The sequence below is a fragment of the Vipera berus genome (genome assembly GCF_964194415.1).
Source record: "Vipera berus genome assembly, chromosome: 12".
NCBI lineage: Eukaryota > Metazoa > Chordata > Lepidosauria > Squamata > Viperidae > Vipera > Vipera berus.
In genome coordinates this window covers 17,987,723-18,013,454 of record NC_138215.1, presented here as the reverse complement: position 1 = coordinate 18,013,454, position 25,732 = coordinate 17,987,723, and the positions used below count along the sequence as shown (strand labels likewise).

The 25,732-nt window shown below is 43.6% G+C and overlaps 1 protein-coding gene across 1 annotated transcript in view; it reads right to left on the bottom strand.

Annotated features, from left to right (window-relative positions):
• Nucleotides 1-13,061: 13,061 nt before the first annotated feature.
• Nucleotides 13,062-25,732, bottom strand: part of TBC1D21 (TBC1 domain family member 21) — a gene marked incomplete at both ends in the record, with an annotated part of 37,761 nt that continues 25,090 nt past the window's right edge. The window contains 3 exons of the mRNA XM_081337027.1: nucleotides 13,062-13,139; nucleotides 14,340-14,463; nucleotides 14,703-14,926. Of these exons, the coding sequence (XP_081193153.1) occupies nucleotides 13,062-13,139; nucleotides 14,340-14,463; nucleotides 14,703-14,926 (426 nt within the window). The remainder of the gene's footprint in view (nucleotides 13,140-14,339; nucleotides 14,464-14,702; nucleotides 14,927-25,732) is intronic.

Sequence of the window (25,732 nt, the reverse complement as noted above, 5' to 3'; positions counted from 1 at the left end):
CAGAAAGCAAGAACAATGCAATAAATACTTCATGGTATCTAAAGTATCTCTCATGTTCCTCCTCTTGGAAAAAGTTCCCAGCCTCTTTTCCTTATTATTTTTATTTTTAATCTTTAAAAAGATATCTTTTTTAGATGCCTTTAAGGGTGTCTAAAAGTATCTTTAATGCTTCTCCTCTTGGCAATTTTAAGAATCTCCCAGCTTCTTTTTTTATTTTATTTTATTTTATTTTTCATCTTTTAAAAGATATCTTTTTAGGTATCTTTAAAGGTAACTAAAGTATCTTTCATGCTTTTCTCCTCTTGGAAATTTTAAGAATTTCCCAGCCTCATTTTTTGTTTTTTACTTTTAACCTTTAAAAAGTTATCTTTTTAGATGTCTTTAAAGCTATCTAAAGTATCTTGCATACTTCTCCTCCTGGAATTTTTTTAAGAATTTCCCATCTTTTTTTCAGCGAGTTAATGAAGGCAGAAACTCTTTTAAGGGTTTCAAAAACTCCTCCTCAGATTCCTGGTGACCTGTAGTCTTGTCCTTTACGAGACAAGCTGCCAGTTCCTCACGTTATCTGGAGGTTTAGACATCATTATTAGCCTTGCGAAATATGATATTAGTACTTTTAAGATGACAGTCTTCAGGAAAACAAGATTTTGGTTTTGTTTTTTTTAACTTCTGAGTCAAGGCTATTTCTTTTGCTAAGCAAGAACGAGTTTTTCTAGTCCAAAACAAATTTAATTTAATTTAATTTTAATTCCATTTATATCCCGCCCTTCTCCGAAGACTCAGGGCGGCTTACAAGCTTAGCAGTAGCCTTCATTCTATGTATATGCCTGCTTATTAGGGCTTTCACACACCCCCCAAGCGGCATTATTACAAAGTCAGCTTATTGCCCCCCAACAATCTGGGTCCTCATTTTACCTACCTCGGAAGGATGGAAGGCTGAGTCAACCTTGAGCCTGGTGGGACGCGAACCTGCACTAATTGCAGGCAGCTGGTGTTACTTAAGGAGGCATTAGCCCACTGCTCCTCCACCAAGGCTTTTTATAAATAAATAGCGAGGCATCTTCTGAAAATCCTTGGATACGCTGGCAAGTTTCAAGAATGTTTTAACAATCCATTTCAAGAATCAAAGCCAGCTGGGAAAGAATCACGTCACTCATAAAACTGCCATGTTTGGAAGGTTATTGAGAAGCTATGTTTCCTATTGCTCATGTTTCGCGTGTAATTGATCTCTTTTATTGTTCAATCTTTTGCTTTCTGACAGGCCACATATCCCGAATGTACATGCCATTGGTTTCTGCGCCCTGTGAAAAAAACCACAAACTTAAAATGCCCCCCCCTTTAATAAATGATTTTTTGCATTGCCAGAATTACAGGCAGTCCTTGATTTACAACAGTTCATTTAATGACCGTTCAAAGTTATGAGGGGCCTGGAAAATGTGGCTTAGGACCATTTCCCCCCCCCCCCACAGTTGCAACCTTTGCAGCGTTCCCCCCCCCCCCGGGTCACGTGAGCAAAATTCAGATACTTGGCAACTGACTAGCATTTATGACTGTTGCTGTGTCATGTGGTCCCCCTTTTATGACCTCCTGACAAGCAAAGTCAGTGAGGAAGTCAGATTCATTTAATAACCGGGGCAAGAAAGAGTTAAAAAGCCCTTTTAGGGGCTTTTTAACCTTGGTTAAAAAGGTGCAAAACTCATTTAACAAATATGTCACTTAACAATAGAATCTTTGGGCTCAATTGTAAGCCGCCCTGAGTCTTCGGAGAAGGGCGGGATATAAATGGAATTAAAATAAAATAAAATAAATAAAAATTGTGGTCATAAGTCAAGGACTATCTGTACTTGAGGATTTGTATTTTTGGGTGGGCACAGAAGACCTAATTTGAGAAGTCAAAGTGTTTCTCTCAAATTCAGGTATCAAGCTCTCATCAGCTCCATGAAAGAACACCTGTGTTCATTGTTTGATTGTTTACATATCCAGCCACTTTAATATATTTTTATCCTGCCTTGATTACGGGATATTATCCCCTGTTATTATCCGCTTCTTCTCCCCATCTTGTTTCTATTATAAATGAGCACGGAGTCAAACATCACAGGAATAAAATATCTATCGAGCAGAATATGATTATAATGTGACTTTCAATAAACAATAAAACCAGCCAATTTCTCTTTCTGCATGATTTCTCTGTGACTTGCTATTTTTATTTTACCCGGCAACATCGCGTTTTAGGCATTTCCTTCACCATGTTGGAAGGGAGAAAAACTAACAGTGATTATCAAGGGTGGCCCATCTGCTTTGAATACACAGACACAGGCAGACAACTGTGTATACACACGCGCGCACGCACAATAACATAAGCAAATAGCCAAGCCTCAATGAATACGCTCAAATCAAAACCAGCTTTAGGTTTTATGTGAGCGATCCTTCCTTGTACAATCATTGAGAGGACTGAAAGTTATTATTATTATTATTATTATTATTATTATTATTATTATTATTATTATTATTATTATTATTGAAAAATCACCACTTGAACACCCTTGTGATCCCCCTTTTGTGACCTTCTGACAAGCAAAATCAAGGGGGGGGGGGGAAGCCCGCTTCATTTTACAACTGTGTGACTCATTTAAAAGGGAGCAAAGTTCACGTAAGAAATGTCTCACTCAGCTCAAGGGTTGAGAACTACTTGAAGTCCGTTGGCATTGACAAAATCACCACTGGTCAATTGCAAAAGGCAGATTTATTTGGAACAGCTTACTTGCTGTGACGGTGCCTTTCACGCCAACAAACCACAACATTGGCCAGGACTCAAGAGGTGGATACAAATCCAGTCTGAACATCTGGCTGACTATGAACCAGCCCCACTGACAATGCCTGCTTTTCTTGGAGATGAGAGGTTGCAAAGCCCTGGAGACACCTTCCCAGGTGTTTCCCAGCAGGTAAAGGTATGATTAAACAGCCTTGCCATTTTCAATGACAACTTCAAATAAATCAAAATAATTGTCAGGGTTTTTCCACTCCTTTACATCAGAAGGGATTCAATTACTTTGCAAGTAACTATATTAAATATATATATATATGGCATCCTTACAGTAACCTAGCCTTGAAAGAGGTTGGAGACAATCCTATCAAATTTGCTAGGCAGGTGATGATGAAATGAAGGTTGAATTTGCCTGCAAAGCATCGATGTTTAGAGACTTTAAAGTGGAATATAATTAAATACCTTAACGCTGTTTTTGATCAGAGAAATCAAAAGCAGATAAAAGCTAAAAATAGATGAAGCTCTCTGGCTATGATTAAACTCAGTCAGGCATGTGAGAGGAGAGGGGGAGAAGGCCATACTTTATAAAGAAATTTGACTTGCAATGAAACCAAATGAGACCCAGGGGAATCCTTTGAACAGGATCGTCCCCTTTTCTTAAAAAAAAAAGAGGTGTTGATAACTATCTGGGGGGGACTCCCCATGACAGATCTGAATCACATAGGGAGGTAAAGCTTCAATTTCCTTTACCCTAAGGTGCATGATTAAAATGGCCTGTTTCAAAGCAAAATATACAATTATCCTACAGGCACCTAGGTGTGTGTTTCACAAATTGAAAATGATATCCAGAGAAGATTAAGGGTCCCAGAGTAAGTTTTCTTCTTTGACAGACGACAAACTTTTTTTTTTAAAAAAAGGTCGGACTTCAGAAATGGGTAAATCATCTGGAGGTAAAACTCGAAGTAATTTACAGGAGATTATGGGGATTTTTGACTGGAATTAGCTAATAGCAGCAATGAATCTCTCCAGTTCTAAAAAAAAGGGCTGCATAAAAATAAGATAATTTGGTTTCTACTCCTAGCCTCAATCAGAGGTGTTCTGGGTGGAATTCGAACCAGTAATTCTTTGCCATTTTTTTTAGTCTGATCTTAGTTTAGAAAATATCTCAGCACCTCTTTGTCCTTCTAAACCCCTTTCCGTAAATCAAAACAATATTTTTTTTTCTGACCTGGCCCTTAAAAAAAGAATAGAAAAGAAAAGATTAAAAGAAAATCAAACATGAATTTTCTCCACTTCTTCCTGATGGAGTTAATTCTCCAGACATGGTCGCCTCAAACAATTTCACGGAGAATTATCCTGAGAAAAGGGCCGTTTCACTACTTTAATTCCATCTTTCCCTACTTTAAATTGCGTTTCCCTTTGAAGTCTTAAATAAAGCCACAGAGTGGCATAGCCTTGTACAAAGTGCGTAAGATGGCACTCAAATATTAGACAAAGGTCTTTTCGGCAACATCATTAAAGGAAAACATAGGCAAGTTAATATCACAATCGTGCATGTACTGTATCCGCCCAGAAATCTATTGACTTTATTGAATTTAACTGACTTTATTCCCAAATGTTAAGATGTAAGACGGAAGCATTGGGCATTTTACAATCTTTTGATGTTACTTCTCTATGCCAGTGGGGTTTTTTCTGGTGTGTTTTTTTTTTAAAAAACTGGTTTCCTTTGAAGAATCTTTGCAGGAACTGAGTATGGCTAGTCTAGAGAAAAAAGACCCCCATTTCTTTGTGGCAGCCCCTCAAATATTGGAATACTGCTGTCATGCACCCCTAGTCCTTCTTTTCTGCAACAATTCTTTGTTATGTTTTAGTCTCCAGGCCTTTAATCCTCCTAGTTGCTCTTCTGTGCATTTTTTTTCTTCTTTTCGTTTTCTGGGCGCAGATGCAGTCTGGGTGGGGACCAGCTGAAGCATTTTCGACACTTGAGGATGTGAGAGTGGAAAGAGCAGGATTTAATGAAGTCGATCCTGTCTCTTGGGCAGTCTCCCAAACGGCCCCCCTGTCCCCTGTCCCTCCTTGCTCGGCTGGCATTTTCAAAATCTGGCGACACGCCGTTTTTTCCTTCCGCCCGACTGGCAATTTTGCATCCTTTTCCATTCCATTTAGCAATTAACGCGGACTTCCCCCCTCCCCACCCACTCCCTAATCCGACCACCATTCCCCACACCTTCTGCTCCTAATGAAGCTTATAATTAACATTGCTTCTGTTTTTTTTCTTTTCTTCTTTTTTTTAAAAAAAAACTTCCTTGTTTTCACGCCAGCCTTGTCAGGGGAAAAAAAAAAGCACAAAGATTCCAGGTGATGGCAATAATAATAATAATAATAATAATAATAATAATAATAATAATAATAATAATAATAACAACAACAACAACAACAACAACAACAACAACAACAACAACAACAATAATAATAATAATAATAATAATAATAATAATAATAATAATAATACCTTGGAGCGGTGTTCAATGGCCCTTTTCCTCGGCAGTCAAATGAAGGAAGCCCAAAGAAGTCATATTCGGAGTGGAAAGCCAGAAGGAAGACCCAGTGTCTCCTAGGGGAAAAGAGGGTTTGTTCCATCAGCTGGAGGATCTACAGGTGCCACGTCCTGAAGGTCACGCTGTTGTCTCTTTATCGAAAAGTGCATAGTAATATTTCACACGTCTTCTCCTTCCTACCTTTCATGGACAATTCCGACAAGCTGCAGCAGAGTGTCTTCTTCCTAAGAGAGAGGGCTTGCACGTTGCCTTGGGTTCAATCTCTTCAAAAGTAAATCCAGATAGTTGTCTCGGGGCAAAGGATCAGACCATTGTGTTAAGTTGCAGTTCAGAATGTTCATTGCTCAAGCCTATGCGTAAGAACCTAGTCAAGTGAAGTCCAACATTAAATTGGTGCCAGGTATGGAATTCTACGGAATTCCCGAGGAGTTGTTTGTGAGCATGTATTGATTTTAGGCTGATGACTCGTTTGATTCTGCCCTCCAACTCTCTTACAATTTCCCAATCTTTCCAGATTGGAATTAAGGACAGACTTCCTAACGGTGAGGACAATTAACCAAGTGGAACAGCTTGCCTTCAAAAATCATGGGTGCTCCATCACTGGAGATTTTTAAGAAGAGACTGGACAGTCACTTGTCTGAAATGGTATAGGTTCTCCTACTTGAGTAGGGGGCTGGACTAGAAGACCTCCAAGGTTCTATTCTATTCTATTCTATTCTATTCTATTCTATTCTATTCTATTCTATTCTATTCTATTCTATTCTATTCTATTCTATTCTATTCTATTCTATTCTATTCTATTCTATTCTATTCTATTCTATTCTATTCTATTCTATTCTATTCTATTCTATTCGAATTTGGGAGATGACATTCTCAGCCTGGGACAATCAGCAGAGTCATATAAACCGTCAACTAGGCAGACATGGTTGAACAAGATAATCAACAAGGATTATCTTAGGATGGGTCAGGAATTGTGATCTCCAGTTTTCAAGACTGGGAAGTGAATTTTAGCCAGAGGCTTTGGGGATCCCCATGATAAGACCCCCATCCCAGACACGGCTGACTCAGAAGCCAAATAATGTTTTGTTTTTTTTGTTTTAAATAAATTGGTGGCTTCAAACTGCCCATTGCCCTGAATCCTAATAGCCTGGTCTGTTCTCAGATGCAGAACAGGCGGGCTGCCTCCTTGCTCTCGCGAATCATGTTTGTCTAAACTTTGGGGTAATAAAAGAGGATGCGACAGATTCATCAAGAGTTAGGGAAAGTCACTGGAAAGAGACGTAGCCTGTGTGATGGGGAGAAATCTATACTCTGCTCTAATGAGCACACCAAGTAGCAGAACAAAGCCATTTAGATCCTGCCACATTTTATCTCTTCGGCTCCTCCACTTTATCAGTTTAATGCAGCAGAGAATACACTGTGAGAGCAATCACGAAAACAGTCCCCTCCCTCCCAGTCTCACACATTTCCTGCGACAGGCCGTGTTGGAAAAGAGGAGCATGCGAGGCTGGTGGGCGAGATTCGCCTTGCATTGAACCCAGTTCTTTGGATGGAGGCAAGGAGATGATTCTGTTGGCCACAACAATGGGTTCTCCTGCTTTGTCTTGTCCACTAGAGCCACTCCTGCTGAGAAGACATCTGGCTTTTGCAGATGTCACTCCAGATGGACAGAGTAGAACAATGCATCCGAGCTTTTTGATTCTTCAAGAAGAGTGATGGGTTGTTGTTTTTTATCAAGCAGCTTGAAGACGCTGGTTGGTTTCTACCACCAGCAATGCAGGGAGTCCTGAAATTACAACTGCACAGGAAGTTCTCGACTTACCACAGAATTGGGTTTGTCTAGTTTAATGAAAAAAGGACCAGAGGTGACAGGAGAGCAGTGTTCCAGTATCTAAGGGGCTTCCACAAAGATGAGGGGCTCACCCTATTTTTCCAAAGCACCAGAAGGCAAGACAAGAAGCAACGGATGGAAAGTAATCAAGCAGAGAAGCAACCTGGAACTAAGGAGAAACTTCCTAACAGTGAGGACAATTAACCAGTGGAACGGCTTGCCACCAGAAGTTGTGGATGCTCCAACACTGGAGGAATGGAAACCCTTTTGAGATGGACAGGTAACCTGGCCTTAATTAGAATCCATGCAGCAATTTTCCTGGGCACATCATACATGGATGGCCTTATCATGGATCAAAGAGTGAGGAGCTTTTGAACCGAGTGGCCTGGTCTGGCCTTCCGGTGGTGTGACGCTTCACCGGTAGCTGTAGCTGATACCTTCAAAGGCAGCACAAAGAGGCCAACCACAGTTGCAGGACACTAGAAAAGTAGTCCAGAGCCAGTCATGCAGAAAGTTTATCCCTGCTCGGTTAGTACCAGCTGTAGAAGACCACACCAGTTTACGGATCTTGCAATGCTTTGAGTGATTTTCAGAGAACATGGTTTGAGGAGCTTGCATCCCTCCAGATGTTGCTGAGCTACAGCTCAAGAGGACTCTGGTCATGTTGAAGGAAGGGAGCTAGTGGTATTTTCACATTGTCTGAAAAGGTGAAGACAAGATTTGTGTCAACGCTGCTAACATCGGATGTTTTTGCTTTGACAATAGATTGAGACGCAACTCGTCTCTTCTTCAGTTTGCTCCTTTGCACACCTCTGGCTTGTAAGTTTGAAAGGAAGGCAAAAAGAGAATGGAGATTATACAGGCAGTGCTCGACTTACGAACATTTCTTTAGTGACCATTTAGCCCATTCCTAACGCAGTACACAAATGCCAACTTTGCATGCAGCATGCATCTGGGTAGCCCCAAAGTGTCGGTAGAAACAATTCCAAAGAGATCAACAATATGACTCAGAACCAGCCACCTTTCCATGCTGAAGTCTTGGTTAGACATGGGGAATTGAGCAGTAGCTGACCTTTGGGCTACTATGAACCATTTTTCAGTCCCAGGTTCTTAGTGGCAACACCTTTGTGCCGAGAGTTTTCCCTCCAAACCATCTTGTCATCGTTAATTCAGTCTCGAGAACTTTTTTTTCCCCCCACTGGAGAATTTTGTGCTGGCTCGGTAGCTCCTAACTGACTCTAGATCTCATACGTGCTTCCAAGTGCTGGAGCGATCAGCCGCTGCTGTGTATGGGAGACTTGTGATGGAAACTTTTTAGCAGTGACCTTTTTCGTACAAGGAAAGGTCCTGCTCCTTGCTGAGAGCTGCTGACCACTCAACAGGAGAGCTTTCTCCAGGCGCTACATGATTTATTAGCTGCAACAGGCCTCAAACAGGTTTGCTCCAGAGGTGCCAATTACTAGCCAGTCTGTGACGTGACTCTGTTTTACAAATCCCAGAGTTGCTAGACTCCAAAAAAAGGTGAGAGTGCCCGTGGAGTCCTTCCCTCAAGATTTCAGGAGTAAAAAAAGAGAAGAACTTGAAAGAGGACGCCGTTCTTCTGAGGTTCAAAGCAATCATCTCAGTTACCTTTCAGTGAGACTTCCCCATAGCTCAGCCCATGGATTCTAATCTTTTGAAATGGGGATCTTCCCAGGTCAGTTCCTGAATGTCTCAAAAGTGCTTTTTTCAAAAGGCAACTAGAACTGCTTTTTCCTGGAGGAAGAAGAACAAAAGCCTTTAGTTTCTCCTCCAAGAAACTTCATCAATTGTGAAGTGTTTCGGCTGATAAACGAAACGCTTTGTTCTTCTTCCTCAAGGAAATAACAGTCCAGTTGCCTTTAAAAAAACAAAAAACCTTTGACACAGCTATGACCTAGATCAGAGGTGCCCAACCTTTTGGGCACCAGGGGCCGGTTCCGTGGAGAAAGGTTTTTCCACAGACCGGACAGGGCGTAGTTTTGTATGCTGCCAGTATCCCATGGATGGGGCTTTGCTTGTTTGTGCGGACCGGTTGCTGGCATGCCGTGGCCCATTACCGGTCCACGGACCTGGGGGTTGGGGACCCCTGACCTAGATGATGGTCCAAAGCACTGGAAGGCAGGAAAGAAACAACAGATGAAAATTAATCGAAAGAACCAACCTAGGAGACATTTCCTAACTGTGGGAACAATTAATCAGTGGAAGAGTTTGCCTCCAGAAGTTGTGAGTGCTCCAACACTGGACATTTTCAAGAAGAGATTTGGACAACCATTTGTCTGGATTCATCTAGGGTCGCTTGCTTGAGGAGGGCTTGGACTAGAAGACCTCAAGGTCCCTTCCAAGTCTGTCATTCTGTTACTCTGGATCACAGCTAAGCTTAGAAAGACCACCCACCCCTGTCCTGTTTGAGGAGAGGGCTGGGGGGGCTCTCTGTCGAAGGTCTAATCTTTATTCCCTGATGGCAGGTTCTTTTGAGCTGAGAACCAATCCTTTCCCGGGATGTTGCTGTTGTGAAGAGACACACCGCTAGTGCCTTCAGCTTCCATCCCAAATACCCCTTGTGGCAGATATTCAAGACGGGTGGAGGGGAACAAGGAAGCCTTTTCACAGAGCTGGGAAAGAGATTTCTGAAACAGGCTGGACTGTACAAACAACCTACCGAGTCAAGGAAATAACTTATTTATAGGCAAATGGTTAACATGCAACAGCCTTGAATATTTCATAAGCTTCTGTGCCGAATGAAGATGAATTAGGCTTTGGAATGCCAAGCTGCAGGCATGAAAGTGGGGCTACCTGGTGAGGGCAGACCACCGTTCGGAGCCCAGCAGAAGCAAAGTCCCAAATTAAATTCAATAATTAATAGGACTTTATTAGCCGCCCTCCCTCTGACTACAGCCGTTTTCTATTAATTGACTAGCAGGTGCAGAAGCGAAGAAGAGGAAGGAGCTCAGAAATTTGATTTTTACAGACGGTCTGTTTTGGGTCTTGCATTCTTGATTCCAGCTTTCTCCAGTCTGGAGATTCCCTCTGGGCTTGGCAGAAGCAAGAGCTGTCGCACATTAATGAGTTGTTGTCCTAGTCCCACGCCTCATGGAAGAAGCTATGGGGCAGCCACAGAGTACCTTGGAAGCCAACCGTAGGCTTATCTGGTCACCCAGCTTCTCATGTATTTATTTGTATTCCGCCTTTTATTATTTTCACAAATCACTCAAGGTGAACATGTCCAACGTACCTTCTTCCCACCCATTTTCCTTACAACAACAACCCTGTGAGAGAGGGACTGGCCCAAAGTCAACCAGCTGCCTTTCATGGCTAAGGCAGGATTAGAACTCACCATCTCCTGGTGATCGGCCCAAAGTCAGGCAGCTGTCTTTCATACCTTAGATGGAACTAGAACTCACCGTGATCGGTCCAAAGTCACCCAGCTGACTTTCATGCCTTAGATGGAACTAGAACTCACCGTCTTCTGGTGATTAACCCAAAGTTACCTGCTACCTTTCATGTCCAAGGTGGGACTAGAACTCATAGTCTGCTGCCTTCATCACTAGACCAAGCCATAGCAACAAACCCATTACAGATAGTCCTCACCTTACAGCTGGTTCCTTGGTGACTGATCAAAACTATGACACACCTCCCAGAGCTATTGATCACTCAATAGCTGTAATCAGCTGTAATTACGTAATCACATTATGGATGACCGGAGGGTGGCCTGTACTTAAGACCATTTGCAGTGTCCCCCAGTCATGTGATGACGGTTTCCGATGGTTTTTTTTGCCGGAAACCTGTATTTACTTCCTGTTTCCGGCAAAGAAAAAAAAACCCCATCCACCACAGACAATGGATTTGCTTAACAACTGTGGCATTCACTTTGCAACTGCCTTGTTTATTTAGCATTTGTCACATTCAAGGAAGATAGACTTAGGTTGCTTGTGGCTATGTAGGGATTCTAGGCTGATCCCTGTTTTAACGCCGTCCCCAGTTCTGCCACTCCTTCTCCTGCAGCACCAAGTGAAGGACCTAAAGAAGCTAACCTTTGCACCGTTCAGTGAATGATACTAACCGCCATTACCTAACTATGTTAATGCTGGTCTATGCCTGTAAATCAAAATCTGATTGATTGACTGTGGCCAATCACTTATAGGCCCTACTTACCATCACAAAATCAAGGCAATCAGATACATGTCCTGTGAAAAACAAGATTGGTCCCAAGGCAACTTTTTTGCCCCAAGCAAGACAGCTCTTCTAAATGTATATTTCCACCGACAAACATAATCAGATCATGTAATCAATACCTTTCCCCAATAGCAGCAACCCGGCATAAGCGATTTGATTTGCTCAGCGTTGCCTTGTTAACGTTTTCCTGCTGTTTCTCTCTCTGATGATTTTGTTGCCAGTTTGGCTCATGTTGGCTTTTTTTTTAAAGAGAAGTTGAAATAGCATCATATTTAATCACCAGTCCATTGGACTGTTCAAAGATGACCAATCAGGGCCATCTGCAGTGACACCTGTCCAATAAGGAGCAAGATCCTTATTATTATGCCTTTCTTTCTACTCTTCTCATTTGCATTAAATTAAGACCTTCAGAAGTTTCCTGACTGTGGATTGGAGGAAAGAATATTATTCTTTCCCTCTGCCCCCACCCCCACTCCCAAGTCTCCTGGGCTACCTAAGGATCCATTGCTTTCCTCTGCAAAGTCTCACCACGTCTGGATTGCAAGACCAATTGAGGGATGGATCAGTAGGTGTCAGGCTTGAGACAGTCCAGCTACAGAGATCCTACAACCCTGAATTTTAGAGGAGTTCAGATCCACCCAAGTTTAGCAGCAGCAGGAGAGAGAGAGAAGGGGGGGGGGAAGGAGAAGGAGAAGTAGGATGCTTTGCTCACAAAGAGCAAGGTGTACCAGAGCCTTCACTGCCCCCTGTCCCATGATAACAGTTGCAGGAATTGGGTATGTCTGGTTTAATGAAAAGAAGGACTAGGGGCAGCGGTGGGACTCGGCCAGTTTGCACCAGTTCAGCAGAACTGGGAGCTAATTTTTTTGTTGCCCAGGACCAGAACGGGCACCCGAAAGTGGCCTCCACACAGAGAACTGGCTGTTCAGATATTTGAATCCCACCACTGACTAGGGGTGACATCTAAATATCTGTAGGGCTGCCACAAAGAAAAGGGGATCAGCCTCTTCTCCAAAAGCACCTGAAGGCAGGACAAGAAGCAATGGATGGAAACTCATCAAGGAGAGAAGCAACCTAGAGAAACTTCCTACACAGTGAGGACAATCAACCAGTGGAACGGCTTGCCTCCACAGGTTGTGGCTGCTCCATCACTGGAGGCTTTTAAGAAGAGACTGGACAGCCATTTGTCTGAAATGGATCGGGTTTCCTGCCTGAGCTGGCAGTTGGACTAGAAGACCATCCAACGTTATTCTCTTATATTCTGGCTACTTGTAAAGTAAGAGATGGTGGAACAAGAATCCCTTCCAGAAACTTTCAAGGTTTCTATACCCCTTAAGGAAGATGAGGTGCTGTTCTACTTGGGTCAACTCCAGGGGATTGCTAGTTTATTCTCCTGCAAGACAATGCGGCAGAGCTTTTTTGAAACATGGGAAAACTGAGAGGAAACTTTCATGGCCTTAATTATAGCATTCTCAGCAGAGTGAATATTGAATCCCTGCTGGATGGGCTTTGGTAGCAGGGGAGCCGTTTGAATGAGCAGCTTCATCCTTCAGTAATCTGTTCCCCCTATTATTACAGGCAGAATTAATATTTGCTTATTGGGCCCTTCCTTTACGATTTAGCAGCTGCTGCTTAATCCCACAGCGACTGTATAATCTTCCTTTCCAGGTGACCCGAGTCGCCAGTCCAGATTAATGCTGAACATCTTTTCTTTTCATCGCTTCACCCCAACGGTTGGTGTGGCTGCTTCATGGAACATTAATCTGGAGATCACAGCGTTGACGTGCTTCAACTAGGGACAGGCAAAAGACAGTTCCTGTTCTCCAAAGAGGAAGAGAAGATAGTGCTTAAACCAGAAGGATCATAGAACGACAGGGCTGGGAGAGATCTCAGAGGCCTTCCAGTCCAGCCCTCTGCCCAAGATAGGAGTCCTTATACTATTCTGGTTCTCCAATCTTTTCTTGAAAATCTCCAGTGATGGAGCACTAACAATGTTGGGTCCTTCCTTCCTTCCTTCCTTCCTTCCTTCCTTCCTTCCTTCCTTCCTTCCTTCCTTCCTTCCTTCCTTCCTCCAACTATCCTCGAGCTGGAAGGGACCTTGGAGATCTTCCAGTCCAATCCCCTGCAGGAGTCCTAATACTATCCTGGACAAATGGTTGTCCATTTTTTTCTTGAAAACCTCCAGCGATGGAGCACCCACAACTCCATCCACCCACAACAAGGCAAGTTATTCCATTGGTTAATTGTTTTCACTGTCAGGAAATCTCTCCTTGCTTCCAGGTTGGTTCTCCCTGTGAGGAGCTTCCAGCCATTGCTTTGTTTCCTGCCTTCAGGTGCTTTGGTGAATAAATCAAGGTCCTCTTCCCTGTGAGTACTTCCAATCCTTCAAGTATTAGAAGAATGCTATCAGATCTCTCTTAAGTCTTCTCTTTAGCAGTGGAATTGACCCCTTAGGACATAAGGTTGGTGGGCTTGCTTAGAAAACCACCTGGAGCTATGCATATATGGCAGAATCATAAAGCTGGAAGGGACCTTGAAGGTCTTTTAGTCCAACCCACTGCCCAAGACAGGAATCCTTATACATTCAGTTTTGCAGCTACTAAGATTGTCGGATGAGCAAGTGCAAAAACAGCCAGGGAAGTGATTGATGCCTGGGTAATAGGCCCCCCCATCATTCAACAGGAGTACTGATTCACCACTGGCTTATCAAGTACTTAGGAGTTCAGAGCTTGGCAGTACAAGGAAACAACAGCCAATGACTTAATAACCAGCCATCAACACCCCAATTAACAACTAAAAAGCCACACACAGAGAATAGCCCAAAGCACGTACTCTGATAAAGAGATGTTCCCCCAGGATGGGCTCCAGCATGAGTCTGCAAGCTCGGAAGACTAAACTTTTTGTCCCGGTGACCGACCCAGATTGGATCCTGCAACATTATCCTGGGACATGTCTATTTGCCTTCATTCATAACCTTTATACCATTTTGTACCCAGTGGTTGTCCAATCTTGTCTGGAAGATCTCCAGAGATGGAACACCCGCATCTCCAGAATCCAGCCCGTCTTTCCAGGCTTCAACAAGGTCCTCCAGGGATGGAATGGACAAAGCCTTGCGGCTGTTTGTCAGAGATGAGAAGGAGGCAATTTAGCGCATGGAGGATGGGCTGAACTAGCATGCTGGGGAAAGATTGCATAAAACATTTTGCTCAAGACTGCGATGACCTCCCTGGCTGCAAAGGGCAATAACTGCCCTGAAATGCAAATGTGACGTTCTCATCTTGCACCAAGATGGAGTTTATACAGGAAAGCTCTACGGGGGCACTGGGGAGAATTCTGTCTTTTTCCTGGTAATTACACAGGCATTGGAGGTGAAGGCTGGAGGAACTGTGGCTCGTGTTGCCTTTGGGAAATGCTTGCAAAGTAGAAGTAGATACATCGGTGTGCGTTCAACTCGCAAGGAAACAGTGAAAGCTTGTCAGTTTTCACATCGCTGCACCGGAGAGCTTTCAGGAACCGCAAGCGGGACTCACAGATTTCAGAAACTGTGCAGCAAAAATGGGAATTATTTAACTCGCTGGCCTGGGAAGATAATTCAGGCAGGTGAATTTCAGAAGACTGAAAATCCTACCGGCGCAATCAGGCGGATGTTAATGTCACGCGGTGCTTTTGAACCTTGGCAATATGTGGACTTCAACGCCCTGAATTCTGGGAGATGAAGGGCACCTATTCTGAAGTTGCCAAGTTTGAAAACATTGGTATTGAGCAAAGTGCACTGCATTCATGTATATCTCAGGATCCTTCCCGAAACTTAGAAGAGATCAGTCTTGTGAGGAAGTCCAGAGACGATGAACACTCAGAAATACTCGCTGCAACTTTATGGTAAGTTTACGTTAACAGAACCCCCCAAACTAGGGAGGGACTTGTGAGAGGTTATATCCAAATATATTTTATTCTTTATACTGATTCCATCTTCCCTTAAAATATTAACAGAATCCACAATGGTCTGAGAATCGGGGTCTCCAAGTTAATCCAATTAGCAAACTTCCTCAACCCCCCCCTCAAAAAAATAAGTTACCCAGACTTAATCCATGTATCAAAGGAGAAGATCTGCAAACAGAAATAGAGTTAATTAAATGAAGTCTCCCAGCAGAACTGTACGTTCCCAAGAATACATACAAACACACACACACACACACACACTTAGACACTTCCACACCCTGGACAAACTCCCCCACTGTACCCCATTTCTTGGCAGCTACCCCTAAAAGCAAACATCTCTTCTGAGTTATTTACCACCTCCCTTTTTCCTTCTCGGAACTCAATTGCCTCTTATCTGACTACTGCCTAGTCTGTAGCTCTTCCTCCGAATTCTCAGGGTCATTTCCTTATCAGGTAGACCAGACAGGAAATGCAACCAGATAAACTAATTCTGCTTTATTGTAAAGCTACATTAACAGAATCCAGTCTGAAAGTAGCTCTTCACACACACACACACACACACACACACACACACACACACACACACCCCTTGCCTTTTACAACTCAGGAAACTAGGATGGGTTCTTTCTGAGATGTTGGCCAGATCCATATATTTCTTCTGTGGGCTTAGCAACCTCTTCTTTGACCGTTGACTCCTCTTTAGCTCTTCCTCCTGTCTCCCAAGGCCATTCTCACCGACCATCAGAACTGGAGGTTTAAGCCGAGCTAAGCCATGGCTCATTTTAACCCTGGCTCTGGGAAGAAGCCTTAAACTCTAAACAGGTGAATCAAGAGTGGGTGGATTTACACAACACCCTGAGCCAACACCAAGGAAACCGCTCCAATTTTTAAGGTCAACCATTTAGCCGGAAGAGTTGAGCGGCGGGGGGGGTGTTACCTTCTTCCTGAAGGAGAAATTTATCCGTTTTCTACCCTTTTAAGGTTCATTTCCATATCAGTTTGCAAACTTCTTGCTCCTAAGGACGGGTGCAGAGATTCCTACGTTTGTGTTCATTCCTAACGCAAAATTATAGTGGCTGGTTTTTTTTTTTTTTGTCTTTTCAGCAGGCCATTTGCACAATATTTTCACTAATACACACGGCTCAACGATAATTCCCAGAACACAAGAACCCTATCATCGTATCACACTCTGATTTGTATTACCTTTCCGGAATGAAAGGGGTCTTGTTGCTATGGCAACAGTTGCGCACGCACACTCTCTTTCTCTCTCTCTCTCCCCCCCCCCAAAACACAACTCAGTAGCTTTTCTGCAGTCCTACTGCACCAAAGTACGAAGAAACCGCTTTAAATTTACCACCGATGATAATCTATTTGGCAAAGTATACACGTGCAGGGAAGAAGGAGGACAAGTGGTCCACATTTCCCGTCCTTGACTTACGGCCACGGTTATGGTTGTTAACTGAATCGCTGCAGCTGTTAAGCTAATCCTGTGGCCGCTAAGTGAATCTGGCTTCCCGTATGGAATGGAATGGAATGGAATGGAATGGAAGAGAAGAGAAGAGAAGAGAAGAGAAGAGAAGAGAAGAGAAGAGAAGAGAAGAGAAGAGAAGAGAAAATATGTAATGGGATAGAATAGAATAGAATAGAATAGAATAGAATAGAATAGAATAGAATAGAATAGAATAGAATAGAATAGAATAGAATAGAATAGAATAGAATAGAAAATATGGAATAGTATAGTAGTATAGTATAGTATAGTATAGTATAGTATAGTATAGTATAGTATAGTATAGTATAGTATAGTATAGTATAGTATAGTATAGTATAGTATAGTATAGAATAGAATAGAATAGAATAGAATAGAATAGAATAGAATAGTACCTTGGTACTCAACTGCTTTGAAACTCATCACATTTTGAAGGGACCTTGGAGGTCTTCTGGTCCAGCCCCCACCTCAAGCCGGAGAACCTATACCATTTCAGACAAGTGGCTATCCAGTCTCTTCTTAAAAACCTCCAGTGATGGAGCACCCACAATTTCTGGAGGCAAGCTGTTCTGCGGGTTACCGTAATTGTCCTCACTGTCAGGAAGTTTCTCCTTAATTTCAGGATGCTTCTCTCTTTGGTCAGCTTCCAACCATTGTTTCTCGTCCTTCCCTCTGATGCTTTGGAGAATAGTTTGACCCCGTCTTCTTTGTGGCAGCCCCTCAGATACTAGAACTCTGCTGTCATGTCTCCCCTACTTCTTCTTTTCTTTAGACTAGCCAAACCCCAAGTCCTGCAGCCGTTCTTCGTATGTTTTAGTCTCCAGGCTTTGGATCCTCTTAGTTGCTCTTCTCTGAACTTTTTCCAACCCACAAGCTGGGAGAAGGGGCCGCCACCCTCACGTTCTATGCAAGCCATCTCCCAGAGCCTTCTGAAGATCAAAAGGATTTAGTCCCCAGCTGAGCGACGTACATTCGCTTCACTTCTTCGCCCACCCTAAGATTTGACAGAGGGAAATTAGAGAGAAGGAGCCGTTGTAAATGGCTGGACGCCTTCAGATCGTTTTAACTCAAGACCCTCCAGGCGAAACCTACTATTATAAGTGGAGGCACTTCCAAGTCGTTTTAGTCCCTCGTTGTTTTTTTTACATAATGCCAAAAATATCTCTTGTGTTTTTCTTCCGACCGTTCTCATTCAGCTTGATGGAAAAGAGATTACAATCTGATGTTTTTTCTCCCCAAAGGGAGAAAGAAATATCAGCGGGATTCTGATTTGCGGAATGCAAAAATCGGTGCCGGTTTTTTTAGAATAGAATAGAATAGAATAGAATAGAATAGAATAGAATAGAATAGAATAGAATAGAATAGAGCCAGAAGGGACCTTGGAGGTCTTCTAGTCCAGCCCCCTGCTCAAGCAGGAGAACCTATACCGTCTCAGACAGGTGAATGTCTAGCCTCTTCTTAAAAATGGCACTGAAAAAAGTGGCTTACCACCTGGTCCTCCCACTTATGACCGTTGCAGCATCCCCATGGTCATGTGATCAAAATTTGGGCACTTGGCAGCCGGCCAATTATTAACAACGGTCGCAGCGTTCTGTGTCATGCGATCAACATTTGGACCTTCCCAATTGGCTTCCGATGAGCAAAGCTGGGTGTGTGTGTGTGAAAGCCGGCTTCTCTTAACAGCCATGTAATCCTTGCTTAGCAGTGGAAATTCTGGCCACATAAATGTTCCTGTACTCCCGTAATCTTCCATAGGTAAAGGTAAAGGTTCCCCCGCACATGCGTGCTAGTTGTTTCTGACTCTAGGGGCCGGTGCTCATCTCCGTTTCAAAGCCGAAGAGCCAGCGCTTGTCCGAGGACATCTCCGTGGTCATGTGGCCGGCATGACTAGACGCCAAAGGCGCACGGAACGCTGTTACCTTCCCACCGTAGCGGTCCCTGTTTTTCTACTTGCATTTTTATGTGCTTTCGAACTGCTAGGTTGGCAGAAGCTGGGACGAGTAACAGGCGCTCACTCTGCTACGCGGCGCTCGGGATTTGACCCGCCAAATCTTCTATAGCTCCTTCTAAAAGCAGGGATGTCCCACCTGGGCCACTTTAAGGCTTGTGGACTTCAACTCCCGGAATTCCCCAGCCCAGTTGCCAAGGTGGAGTCTCTCTGCTCTGAAGAGGTCCAAGTCAAGGTGTCAATAGGGTTTGTTTGTTTCTTTGTTTTGCTTTCCTGGATATTTCATAGCTGAAGGGATGATCTGAAATAAAACACGATTAACTTCTCTGTTGCACACCCTCCCAAAGGCCAAGTCATTAAAACCAGCTCCGAGGGGGTCACACCTTGACCTTTTATTAAAGATAAAACTGTTGGCTGACTCACCACCTTACATTTGGAGGATTAATGAGAGGTTAGCCCTTTTCTCTCACCCGGGATCATCCACGGTGCTTTAATTAGGGAAGCATGTCCCAGTTGCTATTGCTAATAACTCTTCTTTTCCCTCCCCTTCTGCTGAGACAACACTTCCTAAAGACAAGACAGCTCTTTGCTCCAACTCAACTTGGGGTGGGGGAAATGGATTCAGGTTTTAATTTGTACAAGCTGCCTCTTTCGTCCTGAAGAAGAGAGGAAAAGGTGTCTTGGATAAGCCTGAATTTTTCTTATCCTCCTCGGATCATGCCTTTTCTACCAAACCAAGGCCAGATGCGCCCACAGGACAATTCACTGTTGAGAAGTTCAGTCATTGCCACAGTTTAACTCAGGCGGTCCTTTCAGTCAACATGGGATCATAAAGACCTTGAGAAGCTTCTTGGATTGAGAAGCGAAAGGTTTTCAAATGAAAAACCAAGGTGCTTTTTCAAAAGGCGACTGGACTTTCTCGGTTTTTCGTTTGAAAGCCTTTCACTTCTCATCCAAGAAGCTTCTTCAGTTTGAGAAGAAGCTTCCTGGATGAGAAGCAAAACATTGGCAAAGAAAAAAATCAAGGACATCCAGTCGCCTTTTGGAAAAGCACCTTGGGGACAACCGTGATCTGGATGATTGAGAATCTCCACAGATACCTTGAGATTTTGCATTCTCATCCCTTCTCACTACCAGACCAGCCATGAAGTTCAGCCATTGGTTGAAGACTCATGGTCTCCTCATTCTGCCGACTTGTATTGACTTTGCTGTGTAATATATAATACATTTGCCAGAAATCTTGTTAACCTCATCCCTTTTCCCATAATAAATCCAGCTAAAGTGATTTTGAGAATTGAGCTTGGAAAAAGAATTGCATTCTATGTTAAGCAGGGCTTGTCATCTTCAGTGATGCCACCAGCCAAAGTTAGATTTATTCTTCATAAGCTCCTGAGAGCAGGAGAAAAAGCAATGGGTAAAAGGCTCCTCAGAGGGAGATCCAAGCGGGAAATAAGGAGGAATTTCCTGACAGTGAGAACAATTAATCAGTGGAACAGCTTGCCTCCAGAAGCTGTGGGTGCTCCATCACTGGAGGTTTTTGATAAAAGATTGGACAATCATTTGTCTGGGATTTTACAAGTTCTCCTGCCTTGGGCAGAGGGCTGGACTAGAAGAGAGAGGTTGTCTTCCAGGGCTATGATTCTAGGATGGATGGATGGAAGGGTGGATGGATGGATGGATGGATGGATGGATGGATGGATGGTGGAAGGGTGGATGGGTGGATGGAAGGGTGGATGGATAGATGGATAGATGGATGGAAGGGTGGGTGGATGGATGGATGGATGGAAGGGTGGATGGATGGAAGGAAGGGTGGATGGATGGATGGATGGATGGATGGTGGAAGGGTGGATGGGTGGATGGAAGGGTGGATGGATAGATGGATGGATGGATGGAAGGGTGGGTGGGTGGATGGATGGATGGAAGGATGGATGGAAGGGTGGATGGATGGTGGAAGGGTGGCTGGGTGGATGGAAGGGTGGATGGATAGATGGATGGATGGATGGAAGGGTGGATGGATGGGTGGGTGGGTGGGTGAGTGGGTGAATGAATGAATGAATGCATGACCTGAAGTTTTGGATTGCTCCATTGCTGTAGGTTTTCAAAAAATGACTGGACAATCATTTGTCCAGGATGCTGTGGGTTCTCCTGCCTTGGACAGAGGGCTGGACTAGAAGGTACCTCCAAGGTCCCTTCTAGTCCTAAAATTCTATGACTTGGAATAAACACTGGGGCTGTGACTGTCTCTTCTTCTGCTTTCTCATGGCACTTCTTGGGATTAGTTTCAAGACTGCTGAATCAACCGTTGCCTCCTCTCCAAAGGTCCCCTTCAGGTGAATACGCACAACCGTAGGAGACTGTGTTCCTCCAAGACTGCTGCTTGTTAGAAGGTCCCATGTGAGGCTTTTAACATCTGAGTATCCAGCAGGGGCACTCGAGCAATTTCAGTATTTGCAAAAGGTTTATCTACAGGAGCAGAATATGTTAGAAACCTTTCTCCACGGGAACCAGAGGCAGGGTGCAGATGAAAAGAAGAGGGAGCTAAGAAGGGGAGCTCTAAATTTGATTATACTTCAGGTGTTGCATTTGAGCATCACAGCAATGAGAATGACGGGGCTATTTTGGCACGGCTGCACATCTCTCTCTGGAAGTTGGAAAGGCTCGGCGGAGCAGATCAAGCTTAGAAAGGCAATTGCAGTTGGATCAACATAATGTGCATTTCCCCAATGCTTTGAGATTAGTTTTTGAGGTATTTGCTGCCTGCTTTAATGGCAAGCATAGAGCAGGAGTGGGCCAGCCAAAATGCCAGGATGAAATCACTGATTAACAGAATAACAGAGTTGGAGGGGACCTTGGAGGTCTCCTAGTCCAGCCCCCTGCTCAGGTAGGAAACCCTACACCAATTCAGACAACTGGTTGTCCAGTCTCTTCTTAAGAACCTCCAGCGTTGGAGCACCCACAATTTCTGGAGGGAAGCCATTACACTGATTAGTTGTTCTGTAGGAAATTTCTCCTTAGTTCTAGGTTGCTTCTCTCCTTGATCAGTTTCCATCCGTTGCTTCTTGTCCTGCCTTCGGGTGCTTTGGAGAATAGCTTGACCCCCTCTTCTCTGTAGTAGCCCCTCAATATTGGAAGACTGCTATCAAGTCAACCTGAGTCCTGGCTGGTTGGGGAAATTCTGGGAGTTGAAGTCCACCCCTCTTAAACCAAGTTGGTTGGAAAATTCTGGGAATTGAAGTCCACCCCTCTTAAAGCATGCTGGCTGGGGGAGGGGAATTCTGAGAGTTGAAACCCACCCATATTCATGTTGCTAAGGTTGAAAAACACTGCTTGGGCTTTACTCCCACCAGGCCAACCATCTAGCCTTTCGCCAGCATCCTTGCACATCTGGTGGACGTCAAACAAGGTTGGCCGACTTACAGATTGGAAAAGATTGAGCTGCGTTTGGCAGCTCTTCTCAGCCCATCGCTTTTATGCAGAATCAGAACTACCGTCTTCACATTCCAGCCAAGGGGAAATGGCTTCCCTCTTTCCTGTTCAGTGTCACACCTGTTCATTTATCAGCTGTCCTGAAGCTGTTACAGGTTGCACGGGTTCTGCTTAACAGCTTTCGCGGAGATGAGAAACCTTCCTTCCGGTTGAATTAAAAATAATAACACCCTCCACCACCACCTGCCTGATTTCTCCCTCTCCCTCTCTCTCTCCCTCTCCAAAAGGATTGCTCCGACAGAATGATCTCATTACGAAATCTCCACAGGAATGAAGGGTAATTAATAGAAACTGATTCGTTGGAGAAAAATCTCTTGTTTACCTGCAAAAGGAATCGGCCACTGTCTGTTCATTTTGCAACCATGGAGATAGAAGTTCCACCACGGTCATCTGTTAACAGGTTTTTTTTTTCCTGAACATGTGTGCAGGTACACACTCACTCACACACAGAGAGTATCATGCTGGTAATTCCGGGCTTATGGCTGGTTGTTTAGCAACTGGTTCAAAGTTATGACCAATCTCAAAGAGGGGAGCTACAAACAGCAGACAAACGTCTGATAGTTGGGTCCCCTCTGTAGTCACATGACTGAACTTCGGGCCGTGGGCAACATGGCAACATTGACCTAAAGTAGGTCTAGAATGCCTGGTGTCCTGCTGTCTACCTTGATACCTTAAACTACACTACACCAGTCTTTCTCAGCCTTGGCAACTTTAAGATGTGTGCACTTCAACTCCCAGAATTCTTGAGAAAGGTTACACTACGCCAAACTAACTTCAAGAAATTGCTGGTGCAAGGACATCACACTCAACTTACAAACATTCCACAGAATCCGCCTCCAAAAGAAGCTTTCAGAATAACAAGATAACATAATACCAGAGTAGGAAGGGACCTTAGAGATCTTCTAGTCCAATCCCCTGCTCACACAGGAAACCCTATACCATTCCAGACAAATGTTTGTCCAATCTCTTCTTAAAAGCCTCCAGTGATGGAGCACCCATAACCTTTGGTGGCAAGTTGTTTCACTGATTGATTGTTCTCACTGTCAGGAAGTTTCTCCTTAGTTCTAGGTTGCTTCTCTCCTTGATTAGTTTCCATCTGTTGCTTCTTGTCCTGCCTTCGGGTGCTTTGAAAAATAGCTTGACCCCCTCTTCTTGGTGGCAGCCCCTCCGATATTGGAAAACTGCTATCAGTTTTCTGCCTAGCCCTTCTTTTCATTAAACTAGACATACAAGTGTTCTTCGTATGTTTTAGCCTTCGGCCCTCTAATCATTTTTGTTGCTTTTCTCTGCACTCTTTCTAGAGTCTCAACCTCTTTTTTATATAGTGGCAATACAAAACTGGATGCAATATTCCAAGTGTGGTCTTACCAAGGCCTTATAAAGTGGTCCATCATAATGAATGATGGCATCTGACTCAAGCCGAGGACGGTGGACATCAAACCAGCAGAAGTCAGAGTTCATTTACAAGTTCATTTGGGCAACTTCCTGTCTCGCTGCCTGTCCATCCATGCTTAGCTTTCCATCTGGTTTATGGTCATTTCTTCAATTACTTTGCTCAGCTTCAGCATTGTTTTCACTCTGGGTTATTCTTTGTTTGGAAAAAAAAATCTTTATTTTTTTGACATTCCTGCCTTGGAGAGAGCATAGCTCCAGGTTTTAGCACTCCCCAAATTCTAAGGAATTCTCAAATTCCAAGAAGGGGAGGAATTGAATAATAATAATAATAAAAAAGCTGGCACAGCAGATTAATTATACCCACGCTGTAAGGAAATGCCAACAAATCTTTAGACATCATTTGATATTGCTCTGCAATATATTATGAGACGTACTTACATCGAGTAATGTTGGGCATATAATAGATGTGGGTCTCTTTGTGATGAATTACTCAGCCTCCCCCCATTTGAGTGATAACTTCCTACTGGGATCAGCCTTCAGGGTCTCTCTCTCTCTCCCTCACTCTTTCTTTCTTTCTTTCTTTCTTTCTTTCTTTCTTTCTTTCTTTCTTTCTTTCTTTCTTTCTTTCTTTCTTTCTTCTCTCTCTCTCTCTCTTTCTTTCTTTCTTTCTTTCTTTCTTTCTTTCTTTCTTTCTCTCTCTCTCTCTCTCTCTCTCTCTCACACACACACACACACAGAGAGAGAGAGAGAGAGAGAGAGAGAGAGAGAGAGAGAGAGAGAGAGAGAGAGAGAGAGAGAAACACAAACACAAACATACACTACACACGTGGGGTCATTTTGCATCAGAAATCATTTTTCCTTTCTCGATTATCCAATTCATAACATGCAGCCCAGACTAGGAGATCTTGTAATTAACTCAAATAATCTTAACCTTTCTAGACTGAACTCATTCACCTGAGAATCCTTGACTCTGAGCAAAGGTAACTATCTAAGCCGACCTGTTTTCTTTGCAATGGTTGTGCTACTAAAAATGTCAAGTGGCGGAATTAGAGATAAGAAACAAACCAAATGTTTTGCTGAGCAATCACTTTAGGTGGTCTTCTGGAAAAAAACACACCCTACATTACTTCCAAAGTCCTTGCTATTTATTTATTTGAGGGACTGGTAGGACTACCCACTTTGGAAAACAACTTTGGGTGGTTCACCACAAGAGTGAAGCCACAAAAAGAATTGTAAAAGCCAGAAAAACAAGAACATAAAACCAGCCCCTGAACCATCCTCCTGGGATAATCAAAATAACAGAGAGTTGGAAGGGACCTTGGAGGTCTTCTAGTCCAACCCCCTGCTGAGGCAGGAAATCCTATATACCATTTCAGACAGATGCCCTGAGTAAACTATCTGCCTCTGTGTTTTTCAACCTTGGCTTTGCTGGCTGAGGAATTCTGGGGGTTGAAGTCCACACATCGTCAAGTCAGCAAGGTTGAGAAGCACTGATCTACAAGCTTCATCTCATTTTATCCCAGCATCTGGAGGAGGACCCAGGACTTTACGACCTTCTAAAAGGGTGGGATGGAGGGGCTGCCATGCTGTTGGGGAAGGGCGGGGGCTGCTACAGACACATCCTTAGATTCCACTGGATTGCAATATTTAAAGGAAGGGACTGACAACATGTCCGCTGCATCCTAACTGCTAGGCTAGGCAGATACCCCCAAGGACAGCAAGCAAGGAAGGAGCCCACCACATAACTCTGGGAAGGAGGGTTTACATTCTGGAGCATTGATTAGATGCCAACCCTTCCTACCACAGCGAAGTCCGTGTAAGAAAAGGATTAGCATTACAGAATGTGGTTTTACACTCCGTGTCGGAAAAAAATCACTGCATGAAATGATGCAGCTGCTATTCCAGACCGAAATGACGGAGAGAAATCAGAACGGTACTGCACAAAGGCATATTCGGAGCATTTGGAGAGATTAATTTAATGCAAAGCTGGGGAGATACGATAGAGTTGGAAAATCATGTGTTGCGTAGAGTGGAAAGACACTTCCCCCCCCCCTTTCTCAGAATATTAAAATTCAGGTCCTTCGCTGAAGCCCGAAATAGGGAGATTGAGGAGAAATCAGCAAGGGTTGTG